This window comes from Vipera ursinii (assembly GCF_947247035.1).
Source record: "Vipera ursinii genome assembly, chromosome: 2".
Classification (NCBI taxonomy): Eukaryota; Metazoa; Chordata; class Lepidosauria; order Squamata; family Viperidae; genus Vipera; species Vipera ursinii.
Genome location: NC_139513.1, coordinates 134,621,462 through 134,644,758, shown reverse-complemented (window position 1 = coordinate 134,644,758; position 23,297 = coordinate 134,621,462). Strand labels below are relative to the sequence as shown.

Below are 23,297 nucleotides of genomic sequence, written 5' to 3'. Positions count from 1 at the left end.
CTAGGAGGTCCCCATCTGAATAGTAACCAGATCTGTTCCTGCTTATTTTCTAAACCAGATTAGTTAGTGATGCATTATACTGAAGTGGTAATGTTCATTCTAATAATGTAAAACCATATACTTTATGTGGAACGAATGAGGCTTACGTGGAGGCTAATCTATTTTTAAAGAAACCAGAAAAAACAACATCCACATTTGTAACAGCGCTACTGTGAACCTCTGCACTCTCTTTTCTAGCTGAATATCATTGCGTCGGGGATGGAAGTGAGGTGTACATATTTATTTTAAGCTGAAAAATAATAAATGAACAAGAAAGCTTTTCCCTCTTTAGGTCAAGGCAAATAGACAAATAATTATTTTGTTAAGGGGAATTTCACAGGATCATCTATCAGCAGAGATACAATGTCAGTACATAACATAGCTCTTCAGTTTTAGAACACATTGAGAAATCCTTATCTTTGAAAGGAATTAGTTTAAACAAAAGTGGAAAATAATACATATTTTAAAAGTTCACTGAATTTTGCAATGAATTTTTTTAAATATCCACAACTCATTTTTCTTTTAATGTGGTTACATCTGTAACTATGCAAAAGAAAAATTTCCAGAACTTTCTCTGCCATAAGGAGGGAGGGCTGTAATATTGTGCTATGCAATACTGTGGCTGTTCTGTTTGTTTTGCTTTAGAATATTATAGGAATTCAGCCAGCCATTGTGATTTATGATTTCTAAATCATGGTATATGGTTTAGTACATTGTGCAAATTTAGCCAATGGTGGCTTATCTAAACTACAGTGAAAGAAGCTATGGTTTAGCACAATGCATGAATCCAACCCACTGATTCCCATAGAACCCTACATTTGCTGGAGTACAAAACAATATGAGAAACTTTTAAGGCAGGGGTCCTGAACTCCTGGGTCAAGGACCACTACTGGACTGTGGCCTGTTCGGCTGGCTGGCGCACGCGTGTGTCAAGCTCAACTTGCACAAGCAGCAGGTCGGTGCGCACACGGAGCTTGACCTGGGCAAGCAGTGGGATTGTGTGCATGCGTGCTGAGTACAACTTTCATGAGCAGTGGGCCAGTGTGCATGCACATGCTTAGCTCTATTTGTGTGAGCAGCAGGCTGGTTCCCCTCTCCTCCCCGCCCCCAAGCCATAAAGGTTAGGGATCACTGTTTTAAAGGAACAAAGTAGAAGAATGCCTCTAAGTAGGCCATATTTATTTTATTTATTTATTTTAATTCCATTTATATCCCGCCCTTCTCCGAAGACTCAGGGCGGCTTACAAGCTTAGCAGTAGCCTTCATATGCACTCTAGCCACGCCCACCCAGTTTGGCCACGCCCACCCTAGCCATACCGACCTGGCCCCCTGAGGGCAATCGCAATGCTGATGAGGCCGTCAATGAAATTGAGTTTGACACCCCTGCTCTAAATGAAATGAGTAGCACATGAATGAATGGATGGATGAATGGCAAAGCTTAGGAAATACATGGACATAGAGTTGGTTGAAAAATAACATCCTCAAAGTGGCAGTGCCACAATGATGGATGGAGATCATGCTGAGAAAGACCAGCTTGACAGCAAGATAATGTTATATTTCTCCATCTCCTGCTAGCAACTTCAACTACAAATTGTATCTTTTTGTGAATATCTTAATAAAAACCAGAAATCAAAGTAGCTAACAGCGGTGGAGTAATAATTACATAATAATTATTATTCTTTCTCTAAATCTGTTTCTTTCTCGGCATGTTTCTTCTCTGTTACACATGATTACCTTAGAACCAGTAGCCTGTTTTGGTGAAAATGGAAGTGTCAGAAATATGAAACAGAATCAAGGGGAAAACAGAAAATTGACATTTGAGACCATTGTTAAGTGGTTTATGTCACAGCCAGATTAAACATAGCTATTCAGAAATGGTAACACTTCTTTATAGCTGAAGATTGATAACACTGTCCGCAAATGACATGCTAACTATGCAATTTCCAACGCAGGTATTATCTTGGAAGTTCAGCAAAACATTCTGTAAGAAATCTATATAGGTCAAAGTTTGTTGCTTAACTATTTTGATTAGGTATTATCCAGGTAGTCCTCAATTTACTGCTTCACTATCTGTTCATTCAGCAACTGTTTGAAATTGTAATAGCACTGAGCAAAGGGAATTGCAACTATTGTCCTAAGTCACAATTGTAATTGTTGTTGTCATGTGATCAAAATTCAGGTACTTGGCAGCATGTGCATTCTTACAACTGGGGGGGGGGGCTAAAACTCCTACCAGCTGCCTATCTCTTCCCTTCCCAACTCATTTGCCCACCTGACCTAACAGCATGTGCAAAGTCGTTGAGGCCCTGGAGGCCTCAGCCTGCTTTCTGCCTACTTCTCACTGCTGCTCCACGCACGGAAGGCCTGGGCCCTCTCCCTGTCCCACAACGCCTGAGTCAAATTACCTTTGTCTTTTTGTGCAGCTGCTGACAGGCAGGCCAAGCTGACACAAGGTACAGACAGACAGCTAGCGAAAGTGGTGTTTCTGAAGGGTTCAGCCTTCAGGAACATTGTGCTGATTTTCTTTCTAGCTCTTCAGAAATACTGCAAACCTAGCATAAAATAGACAGATAATATAAATAGTGTCCTTGCTTGATAGTCATTTCAGTTGCAATTCAAATGCATTCTCCTGTGGCAAGACTGAGAGCTATGCTCTTTAATTTAATTACACTGTAGTCACAAAGTTAGGTGAAAGCTGAAGATTTTTAAAGATTGGGAAAGTCACCATTGAAAGTCATCTGTGAAGTTGCAAGATTAATCATGGCTCTTGTTTATGTCTGCAATATTAACACAATTTGCTCTTTAGTTCTTAACTTCTCCCCATATCCCTGATTATACTATCTCCATATGGCAATTGAAAATCCTCAGAACATAAGATAGATGGGAGGAGAAGGAGGAGATGATTATCATTCCTAGAACTGGCTCAGAAAAAAATAATGTTTTGTGTAAATAGGAAGAAACAGACCCTTCCATTTGGCTCTAAGCTCCACAAGCAAGGTAAATTCTTACTTTCCCTATTTAACTGCTCAATCTCCTTTCCCCATTTCATGTGTTTCTAACAGTAGTAGACTTAATTTTGAATTCCATAATTATCAAGTCAGCCAACCATTCTCTACACAAACACACACACACTTACTTGTTCTAATATTTAACTAATCTTCAAGATAGCAGTGTGTGAGTGAATTAAAACCAGTCTTTGGAAATGGGGAAGGAATGAGCAAGCTTTTGGGGGTGGACAGAGGTGAAAGTTTCAGAAAGGATTTTCAATTTTGAGAAGGAGGATATAGTAAAGAAAAAGAACCCTCTCTCGGTTTTCTTTAATATACAATGGATTAGAGAGAAACTCTGACAGACTTTTGATATTTTCTTATTCTACCCTTGAAGAAGTGGTCTAGATTGTTGGTCTAGATCACAGGTCTGCAACCCGCGGCTCCAGAGCCGCATGTGGCTCTTTCAGCCATCTCCTGTGGCTCCCAGTCCTCTGCCATGTGCAGTCCCCCCAAAAAAAAGTGGGACTAAAAAAGTTCAACCAATCAATTCAAATATGCAGGGTAGGTGCATATCTCGCCTTGGCTCCACTCTTCAGTCAAACCCTGTTCTGCACATGCGGACACATTTTTTGCGGCTCCCAGTTTTTCCTTTTGTGAGGGAACCGGTTCTGAGTGGCTCTTTCACTGTTTCAGGTTGCTGACCCCCTGGTCTAGATTAAAGGGAAACCAATGGTTCTTATGGTGCTGAATGTGATCATGAATTCACCTTACAGTTCAAAATGCCTTCTGGAAAGATGGTTAAGTCTCTGGTTGATACTTCCTTTACCCACCTAAACCAAATCTATGAATGCACACACATAAGCTCTCATCTCAAGACAACACACAGTATTTCTATTGAGAAATTTCTAATGAGATTGTTGGCCTTTAAGTTGCCACAAGATGAAATATTTCTGTTTAAATATGAATAAACAGAATTTCTTTAGAAACAACCCATAGACTATAATGACAATTTTAAGATATACACAAAGTTTATCAGAGTCCAGGAAATTATATTTAATATAAATACTAAGCAAATAAGATATTATCTTGGCTTGCCTTTAACTTTAAGAATTATTTTTGGCAGTGATACAACAAGCTTCATTCTTAACTAAATCCCCAAATGACCCTGAAGTGTTTTCACAGCTGCCTCTCTTGCCTTCCCCCCCCCTAAATAATTGAAATAATACTCTTTCAAAAGTGTAGTAATTGTGTTTAAATATGGAGTTCCCAACCAATAGCACCTTAAACTGATCCACAGGATACACAAACTGATGTTGGAATAGTCCTAATGATACCACTGGCACACAGATAAACAGTAAAGCCCATTGTAATCAGAATCAGTGAAAAACCAACAATGTATCTCTTCCCCAATTTAAACAGCCAGAGAGAACTCTTTGGAGAACAGATGGGTCTTATCAGTCTATCTTATCACCACTTAGTCCTTTCAAGGCTTTCTATAAAACCTTTACTAAATCTCTTGAGCAGGGAAAAGGATTAAAGATAAGCCTCTCAATTACTTTTGGGTTTCTATGATTAATGTTCTCAGTTTGGGCTTCTGTGTTTGACTTTCATCACTATTTTATTTCAGTCTATCAAAATCAGCTACTGCCTTCAGCAAGAGGTAATAAGGGGAAGAACTAGTTACAAGAAAATATTTAATTAAGATTAAAAAGGAACTTTTCTCAGTAGGGATATATGTATGCATGAATTACAGAATTACAGAAAGATTATGGTCATCTGAAAGATTAATTTTTTCTCTTCTGCTCAATCAGGTCTGAATCTTAGAGACTGCCTGGATAAGTCCCTGTAGTTTTCTTGGCAAGGTTTTTCAGAAGTCGTTTGCCATTACTTCCTTACCAAGGCTGAGAGAAAGTGGGTGGGCCCAAAGTCACCCAGTTGGCTTCATATCCAAGGCAGTATTAGAACTCATATTCTCCTGGTTTCTAGACTGATGCCTTAACTGAGGGATCTTCAAACCTGGCCCTTTTATGACTTGTGGATGTTGGCTAAGGAATTCTGGGAGTTGAAGTCCACAAGTCATAAAACGGCCAAGTTTGAAGACCGCTGCCTAACATCTACACTAAATTGGCTCTCTATCTGAAAGACGTGGGTGTACAATTTATTAATATATTAAATAATATTTGAATTGCCATTTTATTTTATCTCCCATCTGTTTCTGGAAAAGCAAAGCCTTATCAATATGGAAAGGCAGAGCAACTTTATCATTCCCCTCAAAATAAATAGCCTAAGAATAAGTATAACAAATTTCTTTCTGTCCCTTAAATCTTACCTCCTCCCTCCTCACTTACTTTTGCTTTTTCACTCTTATGTGAACTCAGCACTCCATGAATAAGGCTTCTCCTATGGCCAAAAAAAAAGAGAACTTTCCCTTTGATTCAACTTCCATATGCATAATGCACTAAGAAAAATACCACCAAATTCACCCAGTGAAAGTCCTAACTTTTCTAAATGCTTAATCTTTCCAAAGCTGGCTCTCTTTAATCATCTTTATACAGATACCATGCCAATTCCAAATTTTGTATAATTTCCCCAGAGATAAAACCCTGTTCAGGCTTCTTTGAAACTTGGCAATCACCAGCTTTCATTCTGTCTATTGAAAATTCAGTTCATCTCTATTCTGCTACCCTATGTTTGTTACCAACTCATTTAGAAAAACTGACTGTGTTCATTTATCATACAAGGACGGGACTATAAAAACATTTTATTGCTTCTGAAGCAAAGCGACAGGTTTAAAAAGCCAGTCAAAAGTCTTCATCTGTTACTCTCTAATGAACAGGAGTTTTACCTCAGCCTTCCTGAAGCCTGGCCGTCTACGATATTTCTCAGCAAGTGTAATTATAGGGAGTTGCTTCAACTATCCATAATAACATAGATATTTTTACAATGCATTGTAAAAATCATTGGTGAAATGTCTTGAGATGACTATGTACATTTCATTGTTTTAATACAGGATATCCTTTCCCTCATCCTAAAGAACTCAAAGCTAGTTTTGCCTTTAGAAACAATATTCTTGGACAGAAAACCAAAATTATGAAGCAAGTTAAATGTCCAAACATGTCAATTTAAAAAGTATAGATTAGGATTAGCTTGCTATGATTCACCTGTGGAGATGGTTACCAGCATCAAATTTCTGGGTGTGCAGTTAACGAGTAGGCTGGCTTGGTTGCTCAACAGTGAGACACTGATGAAGCGGGCATAGCAGCACCTGCATTTTCTGTGTTGAATGAGAAAAGCACATCTTCCTTCCCCTGTCCTTACCACTTTCTACAGAGGAAGGATCAAGAGCATCCTGTCATACTGCATTACAGTCTGATTTAGAAGCATCACTGCTTCAGACTGCAGGAAGGTGCTGCAGAGAGTGGTGAGGATGGCAGAAATGATTATTGGCAGTTCCCTCCCTTCCATCCAGGACATAGCATATAAGCATTGTTTGAGCAGGGTCCGCAGGATTGTCTACACATTCTCTTCATGACCTATTTTCCTTGTTACCTTCTGGGAGGAGGCTCGGTGGTATCCGAAGCAGAACATCCAGATTCAGTCAGTTTTGTTCCATACTGTATTAACCTTGTGAACTCTCAAGTTTCCTTCTTCCATTATGTATTCAAGATGGACAGTGATTAATATTTATATGTATTTATATGCAAGGGTGTAGATATATACATATGTTGTATATAGCATGTTTATGTGTGTTATGTATGTGTACACTTTTGAGAGCAGCAACAGAATTTCATTTTTAGTGTGTGTCATTTTGCCCACAGTAAAAAAATGACAATAAAGGTTATCTTATCTTTCTAACCATTTTATATTTATACGATATATTTGTCTATATAGCTTTAGATCACCATACTATACTTGAAATTATAAGAAAAATGTATGGTTATAATTACCTAAAATTCAACACAACTGAAGGACACCAACATTTGTGATGCATAGAAAGTAGCATATTGTACACACTGGCTCCCTTGGCAGATAAAATTTAGGGGTTGACTAAGACTATCTTCCATTATCCAAGTAAGCTAATTATCCTACCTGGGTGTATCTTGTGTGTAGGTTTTTTTGTGCAGAAAGGAAATTATACAAAATAAAATATGCCAATGTGGTGTAGAGTTTGCTAATAGAAATGGTTAAGCAAAAAGATTGGAAGGTTTGTTTAGGAGAACAAGGGACTTAAAGCTATGGGAAATATTAAGGATCAGAAAGATTTTAGGGAGCCTTCTGTAAGCTGTTCAACAAAGTGTGTCAGTGATCAGTTTCCTTGGTAACTACACTTGATACAGACAAAGATTCAGGGAAGAGATTATGGTACTCTTTATGACGAGCAGAAAAAAGATGCAGCTTTCCCTACTTTTAACATTAAAAGGCTTTTGATTTTTTTAAAAACTCAGATGTGCAAACATTAAATTAAAAATGCCTTCACCTTTTTCTAACCTATGCTGTCTGATAAAAGTAGAACTTATTATTAATACAGACTTGAACAGTTATCCCATTTAATGGATGATTTATTTATTTATTTTATTAAGTTTATGTGGTGCTTCATGGATGCCTGACACTGATGTTTATCTTATGTTAGAAAAACACTGGCTACGGATTGGCATATATCTATATCCTAGAAATAATGAATAACAGTTATTCTTAGATAGTCCTCAACGTATAACCACAATTAAACCCAAAATTTCCATTGCCAAACAAGACGATTATTAAATCAGTTTTTCCCCATTTTGTGACCTTTCTTGCCACAGTTGTACAGCCAACACTACGGTTGTTAAGTTAGTAACATGTTTGTTATGTGATTCTTGCTTCCCCATTGATTTTGCTTGTCAAAAGGTCGCAAAAGTGGATCATATGACCCCAGTGGCGACCAGAGGAAGGCTTAGCAAAGCAAATTTATTCAACGAGCCACGATCTCACAGATCCCTTGTATTTTGCTTAGAGAACATTCTTGTGAGGATATATTCCACCTGATTCCTCTAGAATTCCTGACATCAGTGGCTTATCCTAGCAAGCTCCATGCAATTATGTTTTGCCATGGCGTTTATTTATTTGGATTCATGTTGACACTAGAGACCTTGGCATCCTTTTCTTCTTTACTTGGTTTTGGACAGATCAGAAGGGACAAATAACTAGTTCCCATCCTAGTTCTCACTCTCTCTTAAGTTTTTTCAGATGTAACTGTTTCCTCCATCTGCTTCCTCCCAGGTTAAAAACAAAAGTCCTATGAGAGATTTGTGACAAATTAATTTCTGACACCTATGTCAAGGTTTCAATAGATGAGGCCAATTAAATCAGAACTCCAAGCTCGAGGTTTCCTCAAAGCACATGTTTATTGGTTACGAAGTATTAGCGCGGTCAAAAGTGAAACCGAGTCTGAAATCAACTACATTTCCCAACAGAATGGTTTGACAGGCTTTCTACCCAAATGCTCCCCACCCTCCCAATCTAACCAATGACCTTGGTTCCCACGGGACATTGAACTGTTTAGACCAGCAGAAATCCTCCGCACCCCCTCCCATCTTTGTGGCAATGTAGAACGAGCAAGATGGCTGCAGCCGGGTTCGTTGTAGAGTTGACAACCTCATTAAAACTTCTCAGGGAGCCTTCAATCATTTTTGGTAAATTTGCTTTTGATATTCTAGTAAAAAAATGGAGGGTGGGATACTCAGATCTCATCTGATATGCCCTCCATAATTCTTCTAAGATAACACTCTGGGAAGCAAATTTCTTCCATTATTTTAGATATCTCCTCCTACATCAAATTTTGCCACTGAATTTCTGCAATGTGATCTTCTCAATTCAATGGCAAAAATATAGAGGCCCAAATGAAGTTTGTGGGCCAAAAAAATGCACACCCTGCTATGCAATACATTTCATGTTCTCATGAGTCTCTTTCTCTCTCCCATATAGTAAAAACATTAAGGGGAAGAGAAATGAACTTCTTGGATTAGTGAACACTGATATTACTGCAGTTCTTATTGCACCTGGGTCTGCTGTCATATGGATGCTCAATTTTACCCTACTTACACCAAGGAGCAAAGCTATTCAATTCAGTACTACTGCTCTTTCACTAATTCACTTAACCTCTGAATTGATCACGAGATGCCCTCACATATTTACTGTCTCAATGTGCAGGTCAAGCAGAAGAGACAGATGAAGTACCAACTATAACTTCTGCAGAAGTTAATTATTATGAGACATGTTAAAAAATTAAAAAAGCACTGGCTCAAGAGTTTACAACTCAATCCCATTTAAATCTGGGATTATCCCAAATTACATCTGCTTACTGAAAAAAAAGGTTGAAATTAAATTATCATTATTTGAAGCATATAGTTCTGACACACAACAGGAAAAGGGTATAGCTACCTAAGTTAGAAAAAAAGCTTCATGTAATCCCCCTGTGTTTGCCATTTATTATGAGTTTCTCGTTTCAACATAGTATATTTCAGTTGGTGTATGACACAAGGAAACAAAACTGATGCTGTTGCACAATCATTTTAGAAAGCATTTAAGTTGAAGCCATAATCTATATAAAAATCTTGATTTAACAGAAGAATTCTAGGGCAGGAAGCTGGCTTGTTTGTCCTACTAATTTTCTGTGCCTTAAAACTCATAAGGTTTCATCATGTATATAGCAGTGCATGAGTCATTCAAAAAGAATTGCCTACTTTCAAAAATATACATAGATCTACTTCAGGAATTTCAGCCCAGGAGAATTACGGTATTTCAGTTACTTCACCACTTTCTGTAAGAGTGTGGGACAGCCATAACATACAAAGTGCAATCAAGAAAAAAGTCCATAATCAGCTAACTGAACAGCTAATCATCATCCTCGCCCAACAGATGCTCAGATTGCTTTCAGAATTTTTGCCCTTTTTTTGTACCACTATTAGGTGTATTGCTTAAGAATAACAGTTCCAAAGCTCTGATGAGCAATTAATCTCTACCATTTTTAGAGTAAAATGGCGCTAATAAATTTTATCAAAAACATTTAAAAAAGCATTTGTGAGTCTTACTTGTAATTACTATTGCCCATATTTACCATACAATCATACTGCTCCTTAAATGTTTCTGCTTCTCACATATATAAGCAGACTAAATGGTTTCCGTATTGAACAGGGAAGAAGCATTTAAGATTTGTATAGGAAAGATGAGCAAAATACTGGGAAAAATATATATTAAGTTTGTTTTTATTTTAAAGAATATACAGGTAATCCTCAACTTACAATCACAATTGAGCCCAACATTTCATTGCCAAGAAGGCAGTTGTTAAGTGAATTTTGCCCCATTTGCCAAAAATGTTAAGAAATCACTGCAGTTGTTAAATGAACCATGCTGTCTTTAAGCAAATCAGGGTACCCCCGCTTGACTTTGCTTGTGAGAAGCCAGCTGGGAAGGTTACAAATGGTGATCACATGACGCTGGGACAGGGCAGCTGTCATCAATACATGCTTGTTTGCCAAGCATCTGAAACCTGATCACGTGACCATGGGAATGTGCAATGGTGGTGCGAAAACCAGCCACAAGTAACTTTTTCAGTGCTCGTTGTAATTTTGGTCACTAAACAACTGACTGTAAATCAAAGACTATCTTTATCAAATAACAGCTTTAAATGAGGCTTCTTCATGCTATAGGACAGTGGTCCCCAACCTTGAGCGGCTTGGCTGTGGGTGAAAGAGAAGAAACAGGCTGTGTGAGCAGAAGGCCAGCGCCCATGTGCAGCTCAATTAACACAAGCGGCAGGCCAGCATGCATGGACCCGCAGCTCGACTGCGGCCTAATTCCTGAATAGGCCATGGCCCGGTAGTGGGCGTGGCCCTGGCGTTGGGGACCCCCACTATAGGAATTTTCACATACAATTCTCACAAGTAACACAGATATGACCTCCTTATATTAAGGAAAGACTTAATATAAAGAAAAATGCAATGAAAATCTTGTGAACATAGATAAAGTGGGTCACTGCCTAGAATTCACATTGTTTGATTATCAGGAAAGCTTTCTAACTTTAATATTATATACATTATTGGTGCTGAGGATGAGCGATTCTTTGGGAAGGGTGGGGGTCAAATTGCCTTAGGAAATGTATAATTCCTTCAAATTGACTATTGATTTGAGTAATATGCTAGAGATGACATTGAAATTCTCAGAGATGAGATTTTTATGGGTAAATATTATTGCCCAGTTTTGTTTGGAATGAGTTTTATTCACTAGAAACCACTTTCAAATTAGGAGACGGGTAGACATTTTGTTGTATAAAAATGAAGGAAATGCATTTTGCCAAATGTGCAGTCACTTCTTTTCCTATTTCAGGATTAAGTATGAAATAATCATTTGAGGTTTATTGGTTAAGAGGAGTTGTTGTCTAGTGTTTCAGACAGTTTACCTACTCTCTTTGCTCCAATTTATATCCCAAATGGTACTACCAAATAATAGCAACTGTGAATCTTATGTGTAATTTCATATTCCTTGAAGGATTTACATACACTTGAACAACAACAAATCCCTCATGTAGACAAACCTAGTGATTGATATGTTTCACTGCTGACTTTTTAAGGAAATACAGTTAGTCCTTGCTTAACAACCACAACTGGGACTAGCAACCCGGTTAAGCAAAGTGGTAGTTAAGTGAAACCACAACTGTGTTTATGATCTTACTTCCTTTGTTTTACAAGCCCGATCAATCATAAATGTGAGGATTGGTCACAAAATTCCTTTTTCATCACTGTCATAACTTAAATAGTCACTAAAAGAGGCAGTCACTGAATGAGGACTACCTATAAGCACATGCTTGAGGAACATGTTCTTTTTTGATACTGGAATTATCCTGAAATAATCAATCACATATATATCCATTTATTTTAATGAAAGATATGCATTTGTAATTTTTAAAGCTGTAAATTCAAATTGTCTAGGCCAGGGGAGGGAAAGATCTTTAGAGGTTGAAAAAAGAATGCTTTGAGAAGTCCACTAAAGTATAAGCCACAATACCCACAAAACAATCTTTTTTCAATCTGATCCCCTCTAACTATTACAACCCTGAGAGTTTCATTTCAGGGTGTCTGGAGGACACCAGATTGAAGAAGATTTTATTATCAAAGACAATATTCCATTTACATCATTTAACTTCAGGGAATAATGTTCTAAAAACTCAGGGTAAAACTGCAAAGTATTGGAAAGATAGTTCATCTGGAGATAATTTCAAGGTTTCTTGTCACATGAAGTAGATTTTAAATATTCACCTCCACAGTGTAATTTAACAGTGCATGACATATATCAGAATGACCCATTCTTCCTCAATTTCCTCAGCAACAAAATCTTCTTTAATATTACTTGAAACATTCTTCTTTAATATCCTATACATCTTGCACAAAATACTAATTTAAAAATGTTAAGAGGGAAATAGGCATATATAATTTCATGCTAAAGCTAATATATCATGAATTGGATCAAGACAGAAGTTCTAATAAGGCTCATTTTTAAATGAAAATAGCTACCATGTTTCCCCAAAAATAAGATCCACCCAGCAAATAAGTGTTAGCATGATTTTTAGCATGCACCTAATATAAGCCCTACCCCCAAAAGAAGCCCTAGTTAAGAGCCCGCCCATTCCATCCCATCGTCTGATTGATTTTTGGCACAATGGGGCAGGAGGCCGCATGGTGCACTGGTGCTGCTGCCATGGGTTGAGGCGAGGCAGGTGGGGGGAGGGAGTGGAGCTGCCTCACATGCCCCACACCTGCTTACCTCAGGAACTCCACAGCCAGGCCACTCCCCACTTAGCGACCTCTCCCTGCCTATCCAATGACCCAGCTGCCTGCCCGACTCTTTCCTGCCATGCCTCAGAGGATGAGTGGGAGACGCTTGGTCTCCTTATCCAGTCCCCCTCTGCTGTTTTGGAGCTAGGTGGTAATGACAATGAGAGGCCCTCACCGCCACTGCGCATCGGCCACTTCTGCCGCTGGAGGGGCTTTCTTTGGTCTCTGCCATCCACACTCCACTCTGCGATCACCTGCCTGGCAACAGCCGCTGCATCCTCATCCTCCTGCCGCTTGGCTCCTGCGGTGCTGGGTTGCACTGCTTGCTCCCCATTTGCTGCCTGTATTGTATGGTTTCAATGGCAGCAGCTCTGGAGGCCAGTGGTAGGCTCTCTGCGTCGTCCCTGGGCTGGCCCCCTTTGCGGTTCTGCCCACATAGCCCTGGGAGAGATACCAGGGTTGGCAGCGGGGGTGCTCTGAAGACCACACTGCCGTGATTCCAGCCATCAACTCTCCCAGGGCTGTGTGGGCAAAGCCGCGAAGGCAGCCCAGGGACGATGCAGAGAGCCTACCATTGGCTTCCAGAACTGCCACCACTGAAACCGTACAATACAGGTAGTTTATAGTTTATAGTTTTATTTAATTTATATACCGCCCTTCTCCTTGGTGGGGACTCAGGGCGGTTCACAGGGCATATATAAAAAAGACAATACAAAAATTAAAAAAAAGATTAAACCCATGCCCAGTTAAAAACAGTGAACAAGTCTAAAACAACTATTAAAACCCATCCCCATCAGGCCAGACCAGCTATTTCGAATAGGTGGGTCTTCAGGTCACGACGGAAAGTTCGGAGGTCTGGTGCCATCCGGAGCTCCACCGGCAGTTGGTTCCATAATGCCGGAGCGCCCACAGAGAAGGCTGTCCCCCTGGGGGTCACCAGTCGGCATTCCCTGACTGGCGGCACCCTGAGGAGGCCCTCTCTGTGGGAACGCACAGGGCGGAGGGGAGTTGACGCCGGCAGCAGGTGGTCCCTGAGGTATCCCGGACCCATGCCATGTAGGGACTTAAATATCGTTACCAAAACCTTGAACCTCACCCGAAAGACAACTGGTAACCAATGCAGCTCACGGAGCAAAGGTGTAACATGGGAGTACCGGGAAACTCCCAGGACAACTCTCGCGGCCGCATTCTGTACCAGTTGGAGCCTCCGAGTGGTCTTCAAGGGAAGCCCCATGTAGAGAGCATTACAGTAGTCAAGGCGAGAGGTCACGAGCGCATGAGTGACCGTACACAGGGCATCCCGGTTCAGATAGGGCCGCAACTGGCGCACCAGGCGAACCTGGGCGAAAGCCCCCCTAGTCACGGCCACTATATGATCTTCCAGGGTAAGCTGTGAATCTAGGAGGACTCCCAAGTTGCGAGCCCTATCCACGGGGGGTAAGAGCTCACCCCCCATAGAAAGAGATGGAACATTTTGAATGTCCCGGGATGCCGGAATGTACAGCCACTCAGTCTTGTCAGGGTTGAGTTGAAGTCTGTTCCTCCCCATCCAGACCCGAACCGCCTCCAGGCAACGGGACATCACAGTGAGGGCATCACTGGGGTGGTTTGGGGTCGAAAAGAAAAGTTGGGTATCATCGGCATACTGATGATACCCAACTCCAAAACCACGAATGATCTCACCCAGCGGTTTCATATAGATGTTGAACAGGAGAGGCGAGAGAACCGACCCCTGAGGAACTCCACAAACGAGAGACCTAGGGGCCGATCTCTGCCCCCCTGCCAACACCGACTGCGTGCGTCCCAGGAGATAAGAGGAGAACCACTGAAGAACTGTGCCTCCCACTCCCAATCCCCTGAGACGCCGCAGCAAGATACCATGGTCGATGGTATCGAAAGCCGCCGAGAGGTCTAATAGGACTAGGACAGAGGAATATCCCCTATCCCGAGCCCTCCAGAGATCATTCACCAGAGCGACCAATGCCGTCTCCGTGCTGTACCCGGGCCTGAAACCCGATTGGTAGGGGTCCAGATAATCCGCTTCATCCAGGACCAGAGGGAGCTGATGCGCCACCACACTCTCGACAACCTTCGCAAGAAAGCGAAGGTTGGAGACTGGACGAAAGTTGTTCAAAACAGCTGGGTCCAAGGCAGGCTTCTTGAGGAGAGGTCTCACCACCGCCTCCTTCAAGACGGTGGGGAAATAACCCTCACTCAAAGAAGCAGATATAACCGCCTGGAGCCAGCCTCGTGTCCTCTCCCTAGCTGCATAAACCAGCCAGGAAGGGCACGGGTCCAACAAACATGTGGAGGAGCTCAGCCTCCCCATAATCCTGTCCACTTCATCAGGGGTCACAGAATCAAACTCTTCCCAGATAACATTGACAAGACCGCCCGTGTCCTGATCGCCTGACTCTGCCCAGCTGGAGTCCAAACCGGTCCGAATCCGAGCGATTTTATCCGACAGATGTTGACTAAATTCCTCGGCACGACCCTGCAAGGGATCCTCCCTCACCTCCTGATTAAGAAGTGAGCGAGTCACCCTAAACAAGGCGGCCGGGCGATTATCTGCGGACGCGATGAGGGTGGAGAAGTAATTGCACCTCGCCACCCTCATCGCTGCGAGATAAGACCTAATATAGGTTCTTAACCGCAACCGGTCGGGTTCGGATCGGCTAGACCTCCAGCAGCTCTCTAGGCCCCGTTTCCGACGCTTCATCTCCCGGAGCTCCGCGGAAAACCATGGAGCTCGCTGGGATCTGCGCCGGGTCAGGGGCCGCAAGGGTACAACCCGGTCAAGTGCCTCAGTGGCTGCCCTTTCCCAGGTTTCCACTAAGGCATCCGCCGAGCTGTGAGCAGTGGAGGCAGGTGGGGACCCCAGCGCCGCTTGGAATCTATCAGGATCCATTAAGCGTCTGGGGCGGTACCATCTAATTGGCTCCGTAGTGAACAGGGAGTAGGCAGAGCAACCCAGTACTGCAGGAGCCAAGTGGTAGGTGGAGGAGGCCGCCGCCAGGCAGGTGATCTGCGGCATGGGGCAGCACCAACAGGGACCAAAGAAATCCCTTTCAGTGCAGACATGCCTGATGTGCAGTGGTGGCAGAGGCCTTTGACCATCACCGCACCTGGCTCAGAAATGGGGGAGGGGGACTGTGGCAGTCTGGCTTGAGAGAGTAGTGAAAAGGAAGAGGTGGGCCGGCAGCCGGGTCATAGAACGAGTTGGGGGAGGTCACCAAGCAGGGAGTGGCCTGGCTGCTGGAGCCCTCAGGTAAGCGGGTGTGGGGCACATGGGGCAACTCCATCCTCCCACCTGCCTCGCCTCACCTCATGGGGGTGGCACCAGTGTGACGTTTGTTCTCCTGCCCCATTGCAACTGTTAGCAACCAGACAAGTGGGCCAGGGGCCATGTAGGCTCCTGTTGGTTGGGGCTGCTGTTGCCGGTGATGCCGCCATGAGGTGAGGCAGGTGGCGGGGCATGGGTGGCCTGGCTGCGGGGGCCCTGAGTTAAGTGGGTGTGGGGTACGTGGGGCAGCTCCACCCCAATCTGCCTCACCTCACCTCATGGCAGTGGCACTGATGCAATGTGCTCTCTCCTGCCCCACTGCAGCTGCGAGCAACCAGATGGTGGGATAGAGTCGGCAAGTGGCCGCAAAATAAGATATCCCCCCCAAAATAAGCCCTAATGGGTCTTTTGGTCCCATTAGGGCTTATTTTTGGAGAAACATGGTATCTGAAATGAAACCATGTGATATCAAGCAAACAGAGGGTACAGTAGCATTCTAAAATAATGGAATTAATTTTTACCATTTTTTTTATTGATTCAGTCAATTTCTTTAGCTGTCCTTTTCAGACAAGGGACTCTGAGCAGCGAACAGTCATAAAATAGTTAAAAGCCACTTACAATATAGTAACTGTTTAGTAAAAAAAGAAAACTTTATTTTTAATTTAAATTTAATCTTGGTGGTCCTTACTCTGTGGAATACCACTCCCACTGAGGTATGGTCAGCTCCTACCCTGTTGCTTTTCCCCCCGAAAGACCTTAAAAATATGGTTGTGTCAGCGGGCCTAGGGACCCCGAATGGAGATGCAACCGATGAAATAGTTGATTTGATTGTGTTGTTGCTGCCATAGAGGATGGGATGAGGTGGAACATTTATGGGTTTTTATGTTATGAAGTTTTAGACGTTGTACGCCGCCTGAAGTCATCTAAACATGATGTGGGCAGCCATATAAATTTGTTAAATGTATAAATAATATATAAATTTTAATTAGCCACATAACTCATAGTTCAAGGCAGCTTTTTACATCAGATTATGCAAGGAACAAAGGAAAGCTCAGCCAACCTGGAGAATATACTTCTTATCAAAAGGGACACTTTGTAATTAAGCTCCAAGCTGACAAATAAATAAACAATACAATCCTGCAAAAATACTTGCAGACCCTCAAATTTCCTGCAAGAAGAGATGGCATGCTGCAGATACCATCAGCTAAGGATCTACACCTACATGGGTCCCAGGAGATATGAGTTCTCTGCCATGGTACAATGACCCTAATGGAGTACTCTTCCCCCTGAAATTAGATCGTCTCCATCCCTTTTGATATTCCAGAAGTCTCTCAAGATCTCATCAGGCCTCATCATAACCTCATCAGGTTATGTCATCAGGCCTGAGGCTTCCTGGCTACTGGAGATATGCCTAGATGGCTCTAGGCTACTCTTATTCTCTCTTTGTCTAGGGTTTATATATTTTGTTTTTGTATTATTTCTCTTTTAATACCAATTCTGATATTACATGCTGATTGTTTTATATATATGGATTGTTGTAATATGCCGCCCAGAGTAATTTTTTAATGAGATGGGCAGCCATACAAATCTGACAAAAAAAACAAACGAACCACAAATAGTTGCTCTAGAACACGGGTGTCAAACTCTCCACATCATGTGATGTGTCGCAACGTATGGCAACTTTTTTAAAATTGCCAGAGCTGGGGTGGGTGCGGCCTCCGCATGATGCAACCGGCCCATGGGCCGGCAGTTTGACACCCCTGCTCTAGAAATATGAGAAATAACTAAATCAAATATTTTTCAAAGACTAAGAATTCTTCTTGTTCAATGGGAATCTTGGAGTGGACTGAAAAGATCAATTTTAAATGTGATTTAGTTATAAATACCATTTTCTAAGAGAACATTGTGCACAAAATAGCTTGTCTTATAATGGGAAGCAAGCAGTTGACCCAATTCAGAAATGAAAACCTGCATTAATTAACTGCTGATGAATTGGAGGTATCCTATTAATTGAAACATAGGCATAGGCATATAAGCATAAGCAGGAGACTGTGAGTATTAGTCCCGCCTTAGCCATGAAAGCTTTGGGCCGGTCTCTCTCAATAAATAAGCAAAAAGAAAATTCTATCGGAGCTCCTCTTATGCATTGCAACTTATAACCAAACTATTTTTTTCCATTCTCTTCCACTATGGCTCTGCAAATTTTAAAACAAATTCTCTAAGATTATATTTCTGTATCTTCTGGAAAGAGTTTTCTGTAATAAAGTCACCTGCCAGAGAACAATATTAAACACTGAAAAACAAAATCTGCTTAATTTTTGACCGACTTATTGTGATACCATCAACATAAATACTTTTTGAATTCACTTGACGTTTAAAAGAAATGATCCTGGGATTGATGGAAAATAAAGATTTATACTATTGTGTTGAAATACTGAAAGCCTCTTCAGAAATAAGTGAAGATCCAGAAAAGCACAGTATTTCTGACTCCCTCGTGAACAGAAGTCTCCATGTGACGCAAAGCTGCTTTCTGAGTTCTGAGTGTCCACAGCTTTTAAAATTCTAGTAATAAAGTCTAGAAAAGTCTTGTTGTATGAATTTGATGGTTTATTGTGGCTGACTCATCTTTATAGTGGTAGACTTAGGCTGTATCTAGCTACGTTTCTATATTTTCTTTGAACACATCCGAAAAACTGAAAGTTTCTTAAATTCTAAAAGAAATTGCATCCTCAGGTTTTGAACCTAGGCACTTTGTGGTTTCTTTGAAACAATGAGCATGCATTCCTACAAGTGGAATTATGCATGATCCAGTAATCTATCATTAATGGCTTGAACTGGGAAGAAAAGCAACAGAAGTCAAATTTAGGGTAACTTAGAATTCTATTCCCTTTCCTAATTTCATATTGTGTTCAAAAGGTGTATTCTTAGAGAATTCACCATATACACTGGCTAGAAAGGGATTTTTTTAATGGAATCTGTGCTTTGCCAACAGAGTCAATGGACTTCACTTTGCTATTTGGGTTGTTTCCTGGGAATGGCTTACTGCTATTTCTTGTTTTAGGAAAGTTAATTATGCATGCATTGAAATGAAAAGCCATTATTCTATGTCAAAGCATCTGCTCTATATACAAAATATCACAGCTGTAATTTGTGGTATCTCTAGGTGAAAAAAGATTTCTGGTTAAATTCTGGACAGCCATTTGCAATTAGTACAATCCACTGATTCACTGATTATGTATCATCAAGTTCCTATCAAATGACCAGGTTCAAATAATTATTATTTATTTATTAAATGCAGAGGGTCACATAGCTCCATAAAGCATTCAACAATAGGATCATTGGTTCTATGATATATTTGTTTGCTTTCTTGGTTATCCATGGTGGAGGCAGTTATTGGAAGCCTTCTCCAATACCAAAGTTCAAAAGTGTTACTATTCTTTCTATGTAACTTCTTCGAAGACTGATGTTCACTTCCACAGAATATAACAGAACTCTATTGCCTACAATGATTCCAGTCTTTCTACCTTTGTACAAGGTAGAAGAAATCAAGAAATCAATGCCATATAGGCCTGAAACTTTTATTGGAACAGTTATAGTTGCAGAACGTTGCAAGACTGAATGTGCTTTCCCCTTCCCTCATTTATCTTTATGTAAATTAACGAGGGCCCTGTCTGAGATGTTTTCTTAAGTTTGTTTCTTGGAAGGACTCAGTCTGGCTGGTCTGATTATCACCTTGGTAACAGCTGTTCCCTACCTTCAAGGCCATTCCCTAGGTTCTCTATAAACCAGACATGTCAAACACAAGGCCCGGGGGCTGGATCCGGCCCGCAAAATGGTTTCATGTGGCCCGCGAAGCCATCCTGGAAACGATGAGGGAACGGCCCCCACTGCCTTGGCCCTGGCCCAGAGACCCTCCTTCTGCCAGAGACCCTCAGATCTGTCCCACTCCTGCCCAGGCCCCCATAGGCACCCTTGATGCAAATGATGTAGAGCTGGCCACGCCCACCCAGTAGGCCACACCCACCCTGGCCATACCCACCCGGCCCCCTGAGGGCAACCGCAATGCGGATGCGGCCCACAATGAAATTGAGTTTGACACCCCTGCTATAAACTATAGACCGGGGTAGGCAACCTTGGCTCTTTTTTCGTCTGGCTCAGGAATTCTGGGAGTTGAAGTCCACAAGTCATAAAAGAAGCCAAGGTTGCCTACCCCTGCTATAGACTATAAACTTGTAACTGTAAACATGCCAGAGCATCTGAATAGTTTCTCCAAGGCTTTCATTACTAACTTAATATATTTATTAAATTTATATGCCAATCATCTCACTATTCTAAGTGACTCACTCAGCCACTCACTCACTATTTTATACCTTTGTGCAGCCAACACTGAACTAGATTTTCTGACTCACACAAAGATTATAAGCACTTCACAAAACCATGATTGCCAGTAAATCCTAGATTCCACATTATAAAGCATAAACTATTCTTTTACATATCACAGACCATGCTTTCCGTTTTTGGGAATGTTGAAATTTGCAGGAAGTAGGGAAATAATGGATAACTTGTGACATACAGGGAAAGCCTATGCACACATATACTATTTTCTTGGGAAAGAGTTTCACTTCTTTGTTATGTTTCTGTCCATCCTAGCCTAGGACTTGAATTTCACTCTGCCTGAGTTTCTACCCTCACAATGCTACAATTAATCTCCACAATGGAAGAATGGATGGAGAAAGCGTTGCAGCTGGAAGAGATGGCAAAGAGAAGAGTGTATCTAATTTTGTTTCTATTGGAAACGGCTTCTGGACCTTATGCTTGAAACAGGAAAAAAATAAAACTTTGATTTAGGGTTTTGATGATTAGATTAGTTTGTTGCTATAGAGATGGTAAATATATACTCAATGTATAAGCAAAAAAAGTCAAGGTTGTAACTGTATTTTGTATTTTACTGCATCAAAAAGAGTTGGAAGTTGATCCTTCCCCCCCTTCCTCTTTATCTTGCATTTCCTTCCCATTATTTTTCCCTTCCCTATTCCCTTATATTTGAAGTTTTTATTTGTATTTTATATTATTATTAGCTTCAATTAAAAAAACAGTACTGTAATGGGAAATCATACTAAGAATTGTTTTACAATTATGCTTGAAAAGGCTACAAAATAATAGAGTTTGGATACTTAATGTATCTCTGGGAAATCAAATGGTCTTTTTTACTGCAAATTATAATTTACACAAAATAATGCATAGGTTAATGTTTCATGCTAACCCAAACCAAAGGATGCCATATGACAACTTCATGTGATGTGACTAACTAGTTCTTACACATTTAGTAAAGAGCATATTGTCATAGAGTAACTTACTCGCTGTACTAGACAAAACCGCCTCTATACACAATATATCAGGCATTCCAGAACCATAAATATAAGGTAGTTTCTACAGGTAATTAAATAGAAAGAAAAGTTGTAATTAAAATAAAACATGCTGTTGCTGATAAGATCTACGTCTGTTAGAAGCTCTTTCGAGGAAAATCCCAGGAAGAATCTTTGTGCATTCTCTTTTCTACATTCCGTATCTTTATTTTTGTCTATTTATTTCTATCATTACCTGCTTGTGCATGTCTCTAATTCGCATAGTTATCCAGTGCCAAAGAAAACATATGTATAAGGCACAATGCAGAAAAGAGAAGATTAAGATATTCTAATGTTCCAAGGACTTTTCAGAATAATTAATACAGCAAAATGAATGAAATCCAATGTACTTACATCAGTGTCAGGTCCCTTGTCAGCTCCAGGACAAGAAAAAGTAACGAATTCATGGCACCTCTTGTGAACCACAAAACAGCAAACTAAAAAGAGAAGAAATATAAATTTCTTTAACCATGTCAACAAATCTATAGTTACAGTAGTTTATATGCATGGAAGTTAGAGTGACACAGTAATATGCCCTGTGAAATTATTTGACAAGCATTCAAATCATGCACCAATCTTCACCATCTCCTTTTCTATCCATGTAACAGTTTACAAGACACTATTTCCTTATCCCATATGCCAATAGATGCCATATGGGGATAATATACCAAATGCTTATGGATTCTGTAGCTCTTACTTAGCTTCTTCAGATGGTTCAACAGAAAGGAGTATGAAACTAATCAGCAATCTTACATGATTATGGTATAATTAAGTGGAGCCCACATATGTTCTCATGCTCTTGGAACAGACTTGGTAGACTGCAATTCTCCTCATGTGTAGTTTCCACAGCATCCCCCAAAACTCCTCTGATGTGAGTAGAAATGTTGAGGAGGTAGTAGTAGCAGTAGTAGTAGTTGTAGTCCATCTAGGCCACACTGGAATTCACCTTCTATTTTTTGCCTTTGGGGATTTTAATATTTGAACCTGATTATCAATATGCTTCAAAACTACTATGTAACCATCCTCTTTCCCCCATTAGTGGCTATAATTTTGTTCAGTTAAGAGGAAACGTAAGAATAGTTAATTAAATTTCTTCATTCTGGTAGAGTCCAAGTCTACTAAGCTACATCTGTCATAATACCCAACCATCTTCATTACTGGCTATTGGAAATGACAAGTGTTTACAACCTAATACATCTGAAGAATATCAAGTAGTGGAAAGCTGGGGCCAATCACTAAGATCTATGCACAAATTAGCCGCAAAATAGTAATGAACTTGTTAACATTTTCAGAGCAGCTTCTTTGGATTAATTGAGCATGCACACATAATAGCCAAGTTTTGCTATTGCATTTAGTTATATATTTTATCCTCGATACAAGCTTATGAGGCAAATTGTCCCGGTAGAAAATCATTTGTGCAAGTCTATATTACTGCTTGAAAGCAAGTTTGGTCTAGTAGTTAAGGCATCAGGTTAGAAACCAGGAGACTGTGAGTTCTAATCCTGCTTTGGGCAAAAAGCCAGCTGGGTGACTTTGGGCCAGTCGCTTTCTCTCAACCCTAAGAAGGAGGCAAGGGGAAATTACTTTTGAAAACCTTGCCAGGAAAACTGCAGGGACTTATCCAATCTTTTGAGAATCAGACATGATTGAGTGGAAAAAGAAAATAAAGTAACAGTTGCCCATTTGCAATTTTTGTCATATTCATAACTTTCTTACATACATAATTTTCTAGGTCTTAGCCAATAATCCCTATAGAGGCAAATCAGGATGGAAG

At 40.8% G+C, this 23,297-nt stretch overlaps 1 protein-coding gene across 1 annotated transcript in view; it reads right to left on the bottom strand.

Annotated features, from left to right (window-relative positions):
* Window positions 1-23,297, bottom strand: part of PRKCA (protein kinase C alpha) — a 225,258-nt gene that overhangs the window by 95,024 nt on the left and 106,937 nt on the right. Inside the window, exon 3 of the mRNA XM_083355467.1 lies at window positions 21,878-21,960. Within this exon, the coding sequence (XP_083211593.1) occupies window positions 21,878-21,960 (83 nt within the window). The remainder of the gene's footprint in view (window positions 1-21,877; window positions 21,961-23,297) is intronic.